At 46.8% G+C, this 17,057-nt stretch overlaps 1 protein-coding gene across 4 annotated transcripts in view; it reads right to left on the bottom strand.

The window, feature by feature from the left end:
* Positions 1–2,207: 2,207 nt before the first annotated feature.
* SEC14L5 (SEC14 like lipid binding 5) overlaps positions 2,208–17,057 on the bottom strand; it is a 35,123-nt gene continuing 20,273 nt past the window's right edge. For all 4 annotated transcript variants that reach the window (XM_019620656.2, XM_010719310.3, XM_010719309.3 and 1 more), the window contains 12 exons: positions 16,513–16,641; positions 15,682–15,901; positions 13,841–13,953; positions 9,554–9,743; positions 8,812–8,900; positions 8,214–8,284; positions 7,421–7,592; positions 6,632–6,766; positions 6,123–6,260; positions 5,088–5,333; positions 4,234–4,412; positions 2,208–2,940 (listed from right to left, as the gene is read on the bottom strand). In XM_019620656.2, the coding sequence (XP_019476201.1) occupies positions 2,835–2,940; positions 4,234–4,412; positions 5,088–5,333; positions 6,123–6,260; positions 6,632–6,766; positions 7,421–7,592; positions 8,214–8,284; positions 8,812–8,900; positions 9,554–9,743; positions 13,841–13,953; positions 15,682–15,901; positions 16,513–16,641 (1,788 nt within the window). In that variant the 3' untranslated portion in view covers positions 2,208–2,834. The remainder of the gene's footprint in view (positions 2,941–4,233; positions 4,413–5,087; positions 5,334–6,122; positions 6,261–6,631; positions 6,767–7,420; positions 7,593–8,213; positions 8,285–8,811; positions 8,901–9,553; positions 9,744–13,840; positions 13,954–15,681; positions 15,902–16,512; positions 16,642–17,057) is intronic.

Raw genomic sequence — 17,057 nt, 5'->3', positions numbered from 1 at the left:
TGGTACAAAGCCCAGAGTGCTGCTTCTGCATCTCCCTGGACTAAAGTCTCCTTCAGGCCTTTCATAAGGCCAACTTATTCTGTCGACAGCCATTAAAAAAAAAAAAAAGCCCTTTTCTAACCCAAAACGTTTCACCCAAGTGGCTCAGTCACCGTATTGCTGCTCTGCACGGTGTGACATCCACCCTCTGTGGTGCACCGTATCCGTGCTCTGTCCCACTGAGGCAGAAGCAGGGAGCAGCAGGACAAGGTGGACCTGCAGGGATTGCTAAGAACAAAGGTTGCACGTATGGCCTGAGTCGTAAACAACAGCACAATGCCGTGTGCCAGCTCACCCACGGTACCGTTTCCCTTCAAACACATTAAACATGGCAACAGCTCTTTGAGGTAGGCGTTACGTTTTGCACGTGGAATATTTGAAACAGGAGAAAGCCCTCATTAATTGAGGAGTTAATTAGACACCCAGCTGGTTGTGTGAACGCAGCCCAAGCCCACTGTACTGAAAAACAGCTGCGAGGCCCTGCTGCAACACCAGCTCCCTCCCTAGGTTCTGGCTTGTAAGATCTGCAAGGAGCCACTGGGAGCAGAATCCAGAACTCAGTCTCAACTGAGCTGCAATCTCAGCTCAGGAAGGAGCAACGCAGGAGCAGCCCTCCACCTCTGCCCAGCTCATCAGGGACCTCCCCTGGCAAGAGCCAAGCAGCCGAAGCTTTTACAGGTGGGAGGAGAACAGCACGTGCCCCATGTTAAAATTAAATGAATCCAGCATAACAGAGAAGATTCGCAACCAGAGCAAGCTAATGGGGATCTAGAAGTCACAGAATCACAGAATGGCCCCTGTTGGAAGGGAGCTCAAGGATCACGAATCTCCAACTGCCCTGCCACATGCAGGGAATACAGGGATGTTCCTACTATGGGATGAGAACAACCAGCCATAAAAAGCTGGAAACCTGAAACATCACAGAGAGAGAAGGGCAAGGTTTGCTCACCATGCTTTAGGAATCAGTTTGGATTTGTGTTTCTAGCATCTGAACTAATGGCAGGGTTTCACATTCAGGATGCACACGTGCACTTTTAATTCCAGGACTCTCGATTCTCCAGAGCAAAGGCAGTGCTTCTCCCTCTGTGTCAGATGCTGAAATCCCAGACACAGAAGCTGAATTCATTTGGGAGAAATGGTGAAGTGTGCAGAGCAGCTGAGGAACTCCTGGACATCAGAACTGTCCCAGGACCTGCACAACTGGGTTACCTGATTCACGCTCACACAGTGATGTAAGCTGGGGAAGTCATTTCCTTGGCTCTGTTCCTTAAAAGAAGGACAATAAAACCACCAAGCAACTCACATAAGCACATCATCTTTTGTTCCAATTACTGGGGCTCTTTTCATCTTTGTGCTTCAAAATCACTGGTTAAAGAAACAGAGTTAGAAGGAATCACTCTGTGTGCACCTTCTCATCCGCACGAGTTCTTCAACCTTAAGAAAAGCTCAGTGAGAGGAAGAAAGGTGGTCTGAACAGAGAAACATGGCCATGGATACCTGAGTTGCTGTGCTGGAAGAAGCTACACTTCCACCACAAACTGCTTCAACTCTGCCCCAAGCCCAGCACCACCTGGTCACAGCTCCTGCACATAACGCTTTTTAGCCCTGGGAAACATTCCTCTAGAGCCCAAGAAGCTTTGGGCTTTAACTGAACCTTGCAGGCACGCAGTGCTCAACATCAATCCTTTGCACAACAGCATCCAGCAGCCACAGGGATCAGGAGATGCATCTGATCATTCCATCATCAGTCATTCCTTTCTAAAACAAAGCTCATCCCGTTTAAAATAATAATAATAATAAAAGGCAATTGGATTTAATAAAAACTCATTTTTCAAATTATAAATAAGTTAAAAATGAACTTAAAATAAGCTATCATTTGAATAAATACGTTTCAGTAAGTGCCCAAATACATACATGCTTTTTTTTTTTTGTCCCCCTTTCTACAGCTTTCAAGTTAGCTCACGTTTTGAAGACTTCCATAATACTGCCATAAAATTTTGTGCCTTCAGGAAATAAAATATTGCTTTTCTTAGCCCTTTATCATTTGATTTGGTTCCCATCTACTCTGATGAGATGGGTCAGATCCACCTATTATTGCTTGTAAACCTGAGGAAAAAGGAAAGGTATCTTTAAGAAAGATGCTGCTCATGGTGGCAGGGTCTCTGCCCCTACTTTCTAGAGAACAGTTTTGATTTTTGTGTCTCGGTGGGTTAAAAAAAAATCCAACACATTTCCTAATAGCATCCTGTCAGATAGGAAGAGGTTTTAGGTTTGACCTGGATCTAATCTCTAAAATACCCATATTGAAGTATTTACAGTTTGCTTCAAGTCCCTGCACCTGAAATGCCCACTTTACCTTCTGACAAGCAATTGGTACCCTGGGCACCCAGAAAACGAGATTAATTTTGCTACAGGTGAATAATCTAGTCCTACAGACCAATCAGATAAGGCAACATCAGTCTCCTCTACCACGCGAGGGAAAAGGACTGATTGGAAGGAGCCCTTGAGAGTTGAGTAATACACAAATTCATGCAAATTGACATTCATCCAAAAACACCATTTAAGAAATATTCTACTGAGAAGTAGGCATCTGATAGAAAACTACACCTGCTGTTTCAGCACTGAGTCCCCTGCTGGGAACAGAAGCTCCTCATTGCGCAGTGGCTGCTGCCTGCAGTCACACAGTGCCAGCCCCACTGCTCAGCCCTGCAGGTTCTTTGGTTTGTGCACAGAGCAGCTCCGGGGCGGCCAGGAAGCCCTGAGCAACGTTTCCTTGTGCTGCAGCATCAGCCCTGCTATCTGGAGAGATGGGAGCTGCTCTGGGACTGGCTGGAAGATGTCGTGGCTCCACTCAGCTGGGAAAATCCGCTGTTGCAAGATTCCAGGCTTGACATGGATCCCCTGTCATGGGACAAAACGGATGTGTTTGCTAAGGCAGGCTGCTATTTCATGGATAACTTCAGATATCTGAGATCAGCTTTCTGTAATGCTTAGAGAAGTATTTTATTTTTCGTCCCACCACATTCATAGAATCCTAGAATGACCTGGGTTGCAAAGGAGCACAGTGCTCATCCAGTCCCAACCCCCTGCTGTGTGCAGGTCACCAACCAGCAGCCCAGGCTGCCCAGAGCCACATCCAGCCTGGCCTTGAATGCCTGCAGAGATGGGGCATCCACAGCCTCCTTGGGCAACCTGTTCCACTGCCTCACTGCCCTCTGGGTGAAAAACTTCCTCCTAATATCCAACCTAAACCTCCTCGTCTCAATTTAAAACCTTGTCCTATCATTAACAACCTCAGGGTTCCTCTGTACCATAATGAAAAGTTAAATTGTCACTGACATTTTGCTGGCAACAGCTATTACAGCTCTTACAGTTTACCTGGGAGTGCACAGCTCAGTGAGCCCAGCTGCTGCAGCCCACCAGGCCAAGAGTCCCAGCCCCTGGTGTTTCCAGCTGCTGTCTTCAGCCCCTGCCAACCCAGCCTGGAGTCCCCATCGCTGTGACTGCTTGCTGTGTCTGGCACACTTTATGCAGGTGGAGCAACAGGGAACAGATTTGTATAACTTGAGTCAGGAACTTGCTGCAGCTCTGAGCCAGTGGATCTGGCCAGGCCACACATTCTCAAGGTCAGCACCCACCTATCTGCAAGCCCAGCCTACCTAACAATTCCTCCCAGCTCCTACGGTAGTCCTTGCAATCCTTGCAAAGTCTTCAAACTACTGGATGATTTTGAAAAGGATGCTTTGTGTTAAAGGAGGCTAAACAGATCCTGCAGAGATGGATGTACACAACTTGGGAAGGCGCTCTCAAAGTCACAACAAACATCATCCTCAAATGCCAGATGAAGAATGAATGAAACAGCCCAGCTGGGATTCATTCAGTCACTTCTCAAAATGTCCCCCACTGCTATCAAAAAGTTCATCTCCCAAACACCTCCCAGCCTCAGGCAGTTGTAATCAAGAAGCACAAACCCCACCGGTGGGCATCCATCCAAAAGGTATTTACTACAAAGAGAAAACCCTATTGCCTCCCATGCTAATGGAGGGCTGCCACAAAACACCAAGTTTGTCTCCACCCAACTTATTAGCAATTAAACACACACCTTCTAGAGATCACTGGTATCTGGGTGTTTAAAGTCACACTTAGTGCTCCCATGTGGCTTTTTCATTGCAAGTTGCACAGTAAGTCTCCTACCTGAAGTCCTTGGATGCAAGCACCTCGTAGTAGTAAATTAGCTTGCACTTGTGACTGGAAACTTGCAGAGAGGCAAGAACATCATCCACCCGAGGGAGGCTGGTGCCAGAGCAGGGCAGGGGACCATGCATTTTCCACTGGAGAATGTAGAAGCCGGGCCAGCGAGTCACATGGGATCCCTGGAAGTAAGAGTGCTATTGAGTGACTACTGCGAGTCTCATGACTGAGTGACTCGGTGAAAGACCTACGCTGTTGAGTTAACCACCTGGGGAAGCATACATCATTCACTTCATTTTACATGCCTGAGACACACCTCTGTAATGCTAGTTTAAAACAAACAAAACCCCCAAAACCTAAACAACCACCACCAAACAAAAAGGTTATCTGATTATATTCCATCAGTTTTTTTAATCACAGGTTATGGAATCTCTTTGCAATGGCTATGCCTAAACTGGAATCACAGCACGGTTGGGTTGCAAAGGCCATCCCATTCCCCAGCCCCAGTCCTGCCGTGGGCTGTGCCTCCCAGCTCAGCTGCCCAGAGCCCATCTGTGGCCATGGGTGCCTCCAGAGATGGGCGCCTCCAGGGATGGGCGCCCACAGCAGTGGGTCTCTGCCCTCTGAGTGAAGGATTTCCCAACATCTAATCTAAAATCACCCCTCTCTTAGTTTAAAACCATTACAAAGTGCAATAGTAGTCATTTTCACAAGGAACTCAGAGGTGGATTGCCATGACAACTATTTCCAAGCAACTCACAATTTCCCATCCCACTCATTCCTTCCCTTCTCTACCAGCAGACCATTTTGGAGCACGCTAGGACTGCAAGGCACAGGCCAGGACACAAACATCTCACCTGGATGCTCTCTCCTTCCCTGCAAACCAGTGGAGATTCCACACGGCTGTAATCTACACCAAGGACCCACGTCTTATCAATCAGCTGCACGTTGTCCCCAGCAGCAGAGGTACTTGGTAACGTGGCTTCTTTATGACTTGTTTCTGGAGCTCTTTTTGAGTGGAAGAGGCTGAACACCACATCTCCCTTCAGGATATCGAAGTCCCAGGTGATCACAGACTCCCCTTCCAAAATCTCCACAACTATCTGTAAAGGAAATACAGCAAGCTCATGCACAGTGACAAGCCAGGCACTTCCATTGCAGCCAGCCTCTGCCTTCCCACTCTGCAAACACGCTTTTCCCTACAGTCTGCCAGGTAAGGGATTGGCCCCATTCCTAAGGAGGATACAGATTGATTCCCATTGCCAGCTGCTGCCCCAGTACATCTGCTCAGCCATTTTTATGCCATCTCTCCCCTGTATCAGAGCTGCTTGTAAATCACTTGCCAGTTCTAGGAAAACCTCCATGGAGCAGCAGCAAAGCATTCAGGATGCAGCAAAGAGCACCTTCAGGACAGCTGCGTACTCCAAAAGGCACTGAGGCTTTTTAAGGAGCCCAGACAAACCAAGTCAGTGTTACCCACTGCCAGGAAGCCACCAACTGTTCTGAGACTGAAGTGCTCCTTCTTTGGATGCTCTCCTTCCTGATGGCCCAGCTTATGTATCACCACCATCCTTGCTAAGCCACTGAGCATGGAAGCAGTACTACCAAAAGAGAAGCAGAGGGAGCTTCATTTCCCCCAAAAGGATGAGGAAGAGACTGCATCAACAGGAAATCAGGCCATGGGCAAGAAAAGCATTGCTTCTACATTACAGTTCTTAACCTCCCGACCTCTAGCTGTTAGCTAGCCTTGGGCTTCCCACTAAACACATGATGCTGCTGAAACACATCATGCTCACTGCTTTGGAGCTCTTTGCTGTTCTAATCAACTTCAACAAAAGGAACACATCAGCTCAGCACCACCTTCAGCTTTCTGATGCTCTGATGGTTTGTACCTCGTGTGGAGCTCCTCTGAGGACACTTGCAGAATGATAGATAGTTTCTGTCCATAGACGGATGTGATCTGCATTCTCTGGCTCTTCATCCGTTTGATAAAGTGACTTGGGAACGAGCCCACCCTCTGGAACAGTACACTGGAAGAGTCAGACAAACATGTAGGAGTTTTCATACTAAGCCAGTGGTAAACTATTGAGTCTGAGCACCTGCCTGCTGTCGGACACAGGACAGACATCCTCAGCTGGTGTAAGATTTCACAAAGTTTATTTTTATTGTGATGATTTCTTTAAGTTCTGTTGAAGGAGCTGACCTGAAATTCCCTTCTCTGGGACAACACCACAGCTTCAGAGCGAAGCCTCCCATGCATGAATTAACAGCAGTGACACCCCAACCACAGCAGAAATCAGAAAGGAGCAGAAGGTTGGTGGGGTGGGTGGGTGCATAGGAGGAGATTTGAGGGAGCTTAACCATTGCAGATTCCACCTATGCAACAGGAAGGAAAACTCACCATGCAGTCTCCTCCTAGGAAGTCTGGGATCACCTCCTTGTCTACATAGTCTACCAGCCCTCCTGGACCCTGGTAGTTGTTCCCACTGTAAATAAGGAACTTCTGCCTTGTGTTCTCGTTAATAAATGGACTGACCTGAAATAAGAAGTGAACAAAGGACACCTCCGTCACTGAGTGAAGTTAGAAACAACTTTGTTGAGGTACAATCAAACATGGATGCTTTGGAGTCCAGACTGGAAGGCCCCATCAGCAAGAATGCAGACCAGCAGCAGTATAGAACTCCATAGAACTCCTCAACTCTGAAGTTCTCTCCCAGAGAGAGGAATAATGAGGAAGAAAAGATTTTCTACTCTGGTAAAATAAACGTGCACTCACAACATCACAGAGAAACCTCACAAGAAATTTATCAGGCACACTCTCACGTTGCCATCACAACCAGTAAGCACCAGGCAGATCCATACTGATTTCTTTTCTCTTTACTACCCTCCAGCATGAGATTAAGAACTATTTGTCTTTTTCCATTAACATAAAACCCCACCGCGTCTGGGCTACCCCCGCTGCACCAGGATTTATAATTCAGCTCCTCCACCCTGCCCTGGCAGAAGGACAGCCACTAGAACCAAGCACACTGGCTCTGTAGCAAAGCTGTTGCCTCTTCAGGAGATCAGCCACGAGCTGTCTGGAAGTTTATTCACTCCCTAACTCTTTGAATAAGCAGAACTCACGATAACGAGATGATTTAGCTAATTGTACATGCACTTATGATCCTACAGTCCCGATTTCACCCACCAGAGTCCAAAGCACAGGAAAAACTCTGGGTGCTCGCACTATCAGCAGTCGTCCCAGAGTTTCAGGGTAGTTGTCCTCTACAACCTCAATAATCCGAAGTAGGGCCTTGACTCCAGGCCGCCAGAGGTGCCGCATATTCAGCCCTTCCAAGTCCACCAGACACGTCCAGGATCTGAAATAAACACGAAGAAGATGACCAGTCAGAGCCTTCACCGCACAGTGGCTGCTCAGCATACGACCCACAGTAACATCGTGGGTTGAACAGGACCTAAAGAAGCCAATGGCAGAGACCAGCAGTTCCAATGATGAGCGGATCTCTGCCCGCACAGCATGCAGCTTGAACCCAGAGAGCTTTCAGCACACCAAATCCAAAAAGGACAAAAGAGATGTTCAGCCCCAAAGGCAGGAGCACAAGCTGTCAGTGTGAAAGAAGGCAGAGGTATAACAGCATATTTCTAAAAGTCCTACAAATTATATTTTGAGGTGGAAATGTTTTTCTGAAAGAGAGGGAACGTCAAGGTTCTGAATTGAAATCACTGTAATTGCGTGGTTACATTCATCTGAAGGGGGACAGAAAAAAAAACGTAAGGAAGAACCAATACTTGCTTTCAGATGGAGCTGTAGAGTTGGCCTGCTATGTAAGATACGCCAAGTCCAGACAAGAACTGACTGTACGACACAGACTACACTGCTGCCTGCAGTATAACCCTAAGAACATCATCTGAAAGCCCCCACAGAATTATTATTCTTATTACAAAGCCTATGAGGATACAAGAAAAATGGATGTACTAACGTGATGGGGCGTCCAAAGAGGTTGGTATTCTCCTCACATCTCTTTTGTCCTTCTTCGTTAATTGACAGAACCTGAAATTAAGGACAGAATAGACTTGGATTAGGCCAAGTATGACTGAGGAACCTGGTGAGCTCCTGAAACCTCTCAAAAAAATACAGAATCCAGAAATATACCAGTCTGAGAACTTACAGTGTGCAAAGCAGTGAGTCTATGTGCAGAAAAAATATGTAGAAAAGCTTCTCTATTGAGAAGTTCAGCTTAACATAGAAGATACGGACACTGAAAATCTAAGATAGAGTACAAGAGTCTCAAGGTCAAATGCTGTTAGCTGAGTTGCATAGAAGGGCACGGAAAGCTTACAGCTGAGCTGCATGTTACCAGAGAACATCCTTCTGGTCCATTCACACCATCACAGAAATACCACTTCCTGCACAGGACGAGAAGCTATGCTATGCCAAAGGTGTAGCTTGGGGTTTCCAGTCATGAAACACAGGAATTATTCGTGTCAGGCATGTAGATTACTGCTGCACTACAGCAAGACTTTTTACACACCAAGAGAAATACAGTTCCTCAAGTGGGAAATGAATGTAGATCTTACGTGTCGCAGCAGTGACTCTTCTCCCAGGGCTTTCACCAAACCTTTTGTGTCCATCTGGCCAAGACGAAGGATGTAGAGTGGTCGCCCATCTTCAAAGCAAACATACAGGTTTAAAAACAGTAACTGACCTCAAAATGCTTAGAGGTGTAAAGATCTTCAGTGAATGCAGGTATGCAGATTGTTATCCTAATGTGTTTCTTGCAAGAAATAATACACCATTGCATGTGAAAGTTCAGTGGGCTGCTGCTAGGAGCACTCCCCATTTGTAGTGTCCCCTGTGGCAAAACACTGCTTGGTCTTTGGTATTCTCAGTGCAGTGAGGACAAGGTAAGAGCAACACAGCCAGACTGTCTGGAACTGGGATGTCCCCTTAGATTTTAGAGTCTCTCCACATCAAGCACAGAACAAAGCTTCTACTGCAAACAGATGTGTACAGAACCTCCCAGGCTATCACTCCAGTGCCTTTTACAAATGCCACACAAAATATTTGAACAGGATAAAAATCACACCCAAAGGACATCCTATCAAAGATAGAGCTGCTCTGCACGAGCTCTAGTCTGCCTGATTTGTGCAGAGAAAATAAAGGAGCTACAGCAAAAGAGAGAGGCCGACTATTTGCAGATGTTAAAACTCCTTTGTCAGTGTTTAAAGGACGAACACAACCTTCTCCTAAAAACACGAGTGACTTATGAGGTCTTACAATGCAAGCTACACTGATCAGTGGAGGGGGGGAGCTTCTAACCTCTGTCTTGATAATGCCATCCTCCGGTGTAGTACTCATCTAGCAGGGCTGGGGGCCTCCAGGACTGGAGGATGTAATCCACCTGGTACTGCTTTCTCCAGGACAGAGACTGGCAGAGCATCTCCCGAGCTTTGTCAATGTTGAAGTCACGAGCCCGCAGGAATCGAAGGATGTGTTCATCTTTGGGGATCTGAGGGAAGAGAGAAATTCTGAGGGCATGCACCAGGTTTTAAATTCTCAGAGCCACGATAACAAAGATTGAAGATATGTTCCTTCTTCCTTCTCCTTTCCTAGTCCAGCCCAGTGCAGCAGGTGGTGCTGTGAGCATGAAAGAAGTGAGGAATCCACATCTCTTTGAGAGATATGGGCCTGTTACTTTCTCTGAGCATTGCCCCTTCATCATAAGAGCCAACAACCAGAAACCTCAATGAGCTCCTGTCTGGCTGAAGTTTCCCACAGCTACCTATCAACAAGGACAAACCAAACACCTCTGTTCAGTAACACAACTGCAAGTTCACCTCCCTGTAGGGCAAATCAGCAAAGGATGAGAAGCCTTTGTAGGTAACACATTGCCCAAGTTACCCACGTGCTCTTTGGAGGTGGATCAGCACTGTCCACGCTTCAAACAATTACCCCTTAGCACCGCATTTCAGCTCTTGTGCAGATCTCTTCTGCTTTGCTGCTGGTGTTGTTTGGACAGCAAAGCTTTCCAGTTCTTCCACAGGCACTGCCCATCACATTACATTAACTCTTACAAGAAGAAATAACCCAAAGATCACGACATCCTCTCACTCAGTTCATAGAATCACATCAAAGAATGGCCTGGGTTGTAAAGGATCTCAAAGATTATCCAGTCCCAACCCCCTGCTGTGTGCAGGTCGCCAACCTGCCAGAGCCACATCCAGCCTGGCCTTGAATGCCTGCAGGGATGGGGCATCCACAGCCTCCTTGGGCAACCTGTTCCAGTGCCTCACCACCCTCTGGGTGAAAAACTTCCTCCTCATATCCAACCTAAACCTCTATGCAGCTGGAACCCAACTGTTTTCACACTTTGTTGATTCCTCATCTCAGTTCCTTCACCCCAACTTCCCCAGAAGTGTGTGACCTCAGTTGCTACATCAAGTTCCCATTAAAAATGTAAGCTCTGTAGTGCTGGGATAGCCTGCCCCAGAGTGTCTGTGCTCAGCACAATGCATCTGAGCCATCTGAGCCTTGCTGTGACACAAAACGGCTGCCTTCAGAATCAGAGCTCTTTTGTTTGCTCCCTGACAGGCTCATGAAAACAGAAAGAAAAGAAGAAAAGCTACCAGCAGTGTCAGGTTGGGAGCAACCTCAGTTGTGCAGCTGTAAGAAATATTAAGAACTGAGTCCATATAGTGATGGGCAGAGCTCAGGAGTTTAAAGCCAACTACCTGCAGATGAGATAGGATATCAGTCCTGTTCAGCACAATGTTATGTTTCAAGCACTTTGCATTTGCATATCACAGAAAGGAAAACGGCAGCTTTCTTAAGCAGGATCTGAGACGTATTTAGATGAATGTCACCAAATTCTTCTGCATCGCAGTAAGATTAAAGAGAGCAGCATTTTCATCAGATGATTTAAATTGCATTTTTGCTGCTCAGAGGAAGCCGTAACTCTCAGGACAACAGAAAAAACAAAAACAAAACATCTACAACAGTCCTGGATATCCTGCAAGGGGAGGGAGAGGTTACGGCTGCTGCATTGTTGCCTTTACTGGTTTTCAAATCTAGGCTGTATTAACAGGCAAGAGGCAAATTCAGTGCTTATGTTTAGACCAAAGAAAGGTATCTCCAAGGGGACATACTCTCTTGATTGTCTTTGCCCAACCAAAGCAGTAACTTCCATCTGCAAGAAGACAGATTTAATTCCAGTCTGGTGTTTACCAGTGAAATTCTGTGTACTGTGCACTACATGGCACAAATTCATTCAGTACCATTACTAGCTTTAAGTACTTGCAATTGTAAGTATTTGAAGTTTGTGTCTTCACACAAGGAATGATAAATCTGATTACAATGTCTGCTTGGAAAGGGACAGGAACTGGATAGCAAAAGGGGAGGACTGAAGAGGAAGGGAGTTGCACGCACTCACAGAGCCTCTCCAAGAGCCTGTTGTTTCACTTTGCTCATCTGCTTTCATTTTTACCTTTCCCAGCTACCATTTCCTGGCCTCTAAGAGGAGAAAGAAAAACCTACAGAACAAAGCAAGCAAACATTTAGAACATCCCTCCTCCACCTGAAACTGAGACCCTAGCAGATCACACACATGGATAAAGCCTCAGAGCCTTGCTCTCATCTAGGGCTCATTTTCAGCTGGACACCCAATAGCCAAGACATCTCCTGCCCATCACAGAAAGCCCACACTGTTTCATTTGACACATCACTGATGACCTGAAAACCCACATCCTCTATTTCAGAGCGTAACTACACCTGGGAATCCCTGCCCCTTGCTTTGTGCCTGCTTGTTGTCAGCTCCCCTTCATCTGACAGCGGGTTGAAACAAGGGCAGACCCAGATGGTAGCCAATATGCAGTACAGCATATTTTATTAGTGAAGCTGCTGGTGTTAGCAGGTAACTGCTCACATGGTTCACCCCCATGCCCTCAGTTACCTGGTTGGTTGGGAAGCCAAGCCCAGATATGTGCACTCAGATCACTACAGCAGCATGCTAGCAGCTTGCTGGTAGGTGTTCAGACAGTCCCTCAGGGGGTCCTTTGTTCTACTGTGTGCATGTGCACGGACACACATGTATGTTACGTAGCCCTGTCTATAGCAGCCCCCACTCTCTTGGGCATGGTCCAACCTTCACAACCTGCTGTTGATGCTGCCACATACCAGTGGCCTTGGACAGATCTGCCAGGTGCTTGGTGTTCCAAACTCATCAGCTCTAACGAACCCAGCAGCACTGCTGGTGGCTGGAAACTGTCAGCTTCTCAAAAGCTTTCACTTCCCACCTCAACACACACACTGCTATTATCTTCAGCCTCCTGTTTTCTTCTTAATTTTAACTTTTTCTCCATCCACATCCACAGGTGAGAAAGATGCAGCAAAGCATGCAGAAACTACTGGCACAGTTCCTTGTTAATAGCTTCTTTCAGAAAAGTTAGTTAAAAACAAACAAACAAACACTGCTATTCCAAAGCCTGTGAATGCAGAGCGGGTCCTAATGATTCTGTGACTGACTGGGCAGTCATCTTATAGGCCAGGAAAATATTATTACTGAAAACATATCTAGCTCTACTCTATTGTCAAGGGAGATCACAGCCCCAACTATCTCCCATTTTCCTCTTTTCCTAAGTCTCGCTACCATTACCATTCAATTAACCCATCTCATGCTACCGTTGGTCCTTTCTTCCTTCTCACCAATCTCCCTGCATCAGTAAATCTGCAGACAGACCCCTCTGAAGACATTTGAGCTGCACCAGGTCTTTTCTCAGTCACATACCCCTTACTGTCTAGCCTGATATAGAGACTCCCCCTCAACTAAGAGGAGTCAAGGTAGCTTACAAACATTACAGCAGCCTCAGAGGTGCATCTAGCCTATGGTACCCACGTTGATTTTTGGGGGGTAAAAGCATGTTTCTACTATATTAGCTGGCCAAGCCCAGCTGTACTTGCTCCAGCTTAGCACCCTCACCTCCTCTATTTCAGCAGTGTACACAATATACCTCACACGCTCTCTACTTTCTGAATTCAGTGTGGCTTTGAAACAGTACATTTTGATAAAGGGGATTAAAACAAGATCAGAACGAATTCTGCTCAAAAGAATTCAGCCCTTGGCTGTACCAGCTTACACAACCTGCCTGATCCAACACGCACAGCACGCTGCTGACGTGCACTGAGAGCTAGGGGTTACTGACTGCCTCTTTGATGAGCTGCAGCTGCCAAGAGAGAAGGACTGTGCCATCAACACCACATCTGTCACTGCACTGGGAAACAGTGCATCCATCCCAGGAAACAGTGCATCCATCCCAGGAAACAGTGCATCCATCCCAGCCCAACCCTGATTAGCACCCACTGTAAATGCACAGCCAAACCACTATGCCTGGGTACCAGAGAGCAGGCTTTCCAACACACACAGGGCTACAGCTGCAGTCCATGCTGCTGTGAGATCACACAGGCTGTTCTCCATGCTTAACCCTCACCTTGCCACGACAGCTGAGTCTCAACACACAATTATCACAACTGCATTTTACTATGGGACATCCGAGCTCTGAGAACAACTGCTTTCAGACTTGCAGAAGGGTTCTCTCTGTGTTATCAACCCACCTTGCCTTTGTGGGTTTCCTGAAGCCACTGCCGAAGTCGGATCAAGCAGCTCTCTTGCATTGGAGTCAGCTGGCCCAGGTATCGCTCAATGTAATCAGCATCCAATTTGTCAGCTGGAGACAGAACGAGAGCAATTCGGAGGAGATGTGACATAGCCAGAAGAGAGGTATGCGGTTATTTCTACACATCAGGTTACTCATTATGTACGCCTGAGAAAAGTGGGTGAGCAATCCCCATGGTGATTAGGGCACGAGGACACAGACTGTGTAAAGCCAGGTCACTCCACTTGTCTCTCAGAACACTGATATTCCATTCAACCCTGACTACTCCGACAGAAGCTTTTAAAGAACCATCATCACAAGCTCTGGCACACATCTCATTGACCACTCCAAGGCCTGGGCACTTAAATCCCCCGGCGTCCTAAAAAACTCACTCACAATTTCAACGACAAGAGGCTGCAAAGCAGCTATTTGAAACATTATTCTGCTCGTAGACACCAGAGGGAAAGGGAGAATAGCTTGAACACTTCAGACAGCAAGCGAAGCTTTTGGCACGAGGATGCCCTGTGTAAACCAGGAGCCCAAAGTCCCTCCAGATCAGAGAGGGACAAAGGACAAGGGCTCTGAGCCTGCCAGCACTGAGAGGGAGACACAGCCGTGCTGTGCAAGGCCGGTGTGTGCAGATGCCAGTAAGGAGAATGTGGTCCCAAAAGGAGCAGCACAGGGCAGCGCTGTGTGGAGACAGGCAGGCACATGAGAAGGGCTGGGAGGAGGACTTCAGAGATAGCTCTACAGCAGGCTAATTTTTTCCCCCAGCAGATACCATTAACTGCAGAATAAGGACTGGACACCCACAGCACGCACCGTCTCTGGCTGATGATATAGAAATTATATGCAGTAAGTGCTACACCCACACAGAATGCACAGAGCTAGCAAGCTGAGAAGCAGACTCGAGGAAGTTAATCACTTTATGAACATGAATATAAACAGAAAGAGAGCTGCTCTCCCCTTCTGCTAGACACAATCTGCCACTTTTAGATTAAAGTTAATCTCAAAGCACAGAAAGATTTCTTGTTCTCAGCTCCTATATGGATTTGGATCGTATTTGCAGGCAAATTCCAATAAAGAGAAGCTACAAAAGAAGGCCCACACAGAGCAGAGCCCTGAAAAGTTCCAAATTTCAAGCTTTTTCCTGAGTTACATTCAGCTGAAGGAGCAGCTCTTTGCTTCTGAGAAGTGACAGCTATTTCCAATATCACTGATCTAAATTAAAAGGCTCTCTTCCTATCAGTCAGAGAAGTTTCTTTAGTCTAGAAGGCATCATCAGGTCGATGCACATAAAGATGAGGTTCGATCCTGTAATCGTGCCTTAGATTGGTATGGGGAAAATCCACTGCACCAAACAAAACCACGAGAACACTCATTTTGAAACGGACAAAGGATTTAGCAGTAATTCATCGGCACTGTGCTCAGGATACTTTTAAGTTTCTCCAGTTTTAACTATAAAATGTAAAAAAGTATAGTTTATAGTGCATAAAGTAAAAACGTTTAAAGTATAAAATGTCTTAAATATCAGATCAAAGCCAAGGGTTTGGGTTTTTCTTTAAACTGAAAAGAATACCCCTTATACTGCCTATAAAGCTTTTCTTGGCTTTTCAGGCTGGGGGAAAAAAAGCTTTGTGTTGTTCTTGAAGAAGGAAAATAACATTCCCTCTTCTCCATCAGCAACGAGAAGAAAAAAAACCTCATGCAAAAAAAATATATATATAAATAAACTCATTATGAAATGCTACTCAGGGCATTTGAACTGCCAGCAGCTGCTGCTGCCTGGACACTGCATACCATCAGGGCTGACGGGCTCTGCTGGGGGGCAGGAGCTGCCCGTTTGCTCTTTGGTAGCTCCATGAGCCCCAGCCTCGAGGGCTGCATCACTGGTGTCGTGGCTGGCTGCTGGGGCTTGTTCTGCCTTCTGTCCCTGTGCCACAGGAGGTGTCCAACGAGGGATGAACGTGATTCCTTGGGAGATCAGCTCCTTCAGGTAGTGCTCAATAACTTCCTTGCCCTGATAGAGGAAAACTGACGTTAGGAAGAAATACCCCCACCTACTCAAAGCCAGCAAGATGCCAAAGATTCCTCCTCAGGATGGATGTCTATCGCCGTTAGAGATAAACAAAACGGAAGTAGTTGACTCCTTCCACCTGCATGAACCTCCAGGAGAAATACCAGCACGTACAGATGGTGGACTGGCCAGGCACACTGCGATGCTCTGGATGTAACTCTTACAACACGTTTATCCTACTAGCTGTCAGTCGGCCAGGCTGTTCCTCTGCAGCCATGGGGAAGCACCTCTCCCCGGGGCAATTGGAGGGACAGTGCTGATTTTTAGCCACAGCTTTCTCTTCCTACATGAGAACAGTGTCCTCAGTGTCTGAGGAGCCTGGCACCGCAGCACCCGCTGGCACAGCCTGCTCCCTCCCCTGCACAGAAGCATTTCAGTGAACAGCCTGGTTTTGCTCACTGCACAGTGGCTTTTTTCTTTGTTTGCCCTACTGAGCAACTCCAGAGGCATAAGCAGCAATAGAAAGCTACAGTAGGCCTATTTTACAGAAAAGAAAACAGAGCTGCACTGACAGCAGGCACTTCAGTGAAGGCACAGAGGGAAGCCCATCTCACCCGTTTGATGTTTGACGTGTACTGCTTCATGGCAATCTTTTCCACCGTGCTTTCGAAGCCAAAAAACGACTTGATGTCGAGAGATGCAGACTGTTCAAAGCACGTCCACTCCTCGTTCTCAGGGTGAACCTAAGCCCAAAGACAGACAGACACAGGGTTGGATGGTAGCATCCAGTACGACAGGGCCCTCACTCCTGCTACTGAATTGGGCTGAATTTAATTCCAGAGCTACACAGAGGGGCAGACGAGGCATCCTGCAGGGTGCTGACAGACCCACATCTAACAGATTGAATCTCCCAGAGTTACAGAAGCACGTCACGAGTTGGACATGTGAACCTTCGTGGTTAAAGCAGCATTCCTCACGCTTACAAAGAACGTAAGCTTAAAACCCAGCACACCTGAACAGCTGCATTAATAGCAAAACTAAAATAGCTGCATGACTGCTGTTTTGAAACTGTCATGGCAAAACCTCCTTGCAGAAGGCTTGGGACAATCTTTCAATCTACATCTATAGCAAAGGAAGAAAAACAGGGTTTTTCTACTTC

Source organism: Meleagris gallopavo, chromosome 16 (assembly GCF_000146605.3).
Source record: "Meleagris gallopavo isolate NT-WF06-2002-E0010 breed Aviagen turkey brand Nicholas breeding stock chromosome 16, Turkey_5.1, whole genome shotgun sequence".
Taxonomy (NCBI): Eukaryota; Metazoa; Chordata; class Aves; order Galliformes; family Phasianidae; genus Meleagris; species Meleagris gallopavo.
Note: the sequence above shows the minus strand (reverse complement) of the source record. Positions and strands in the feature narration are given on the sequence as shown.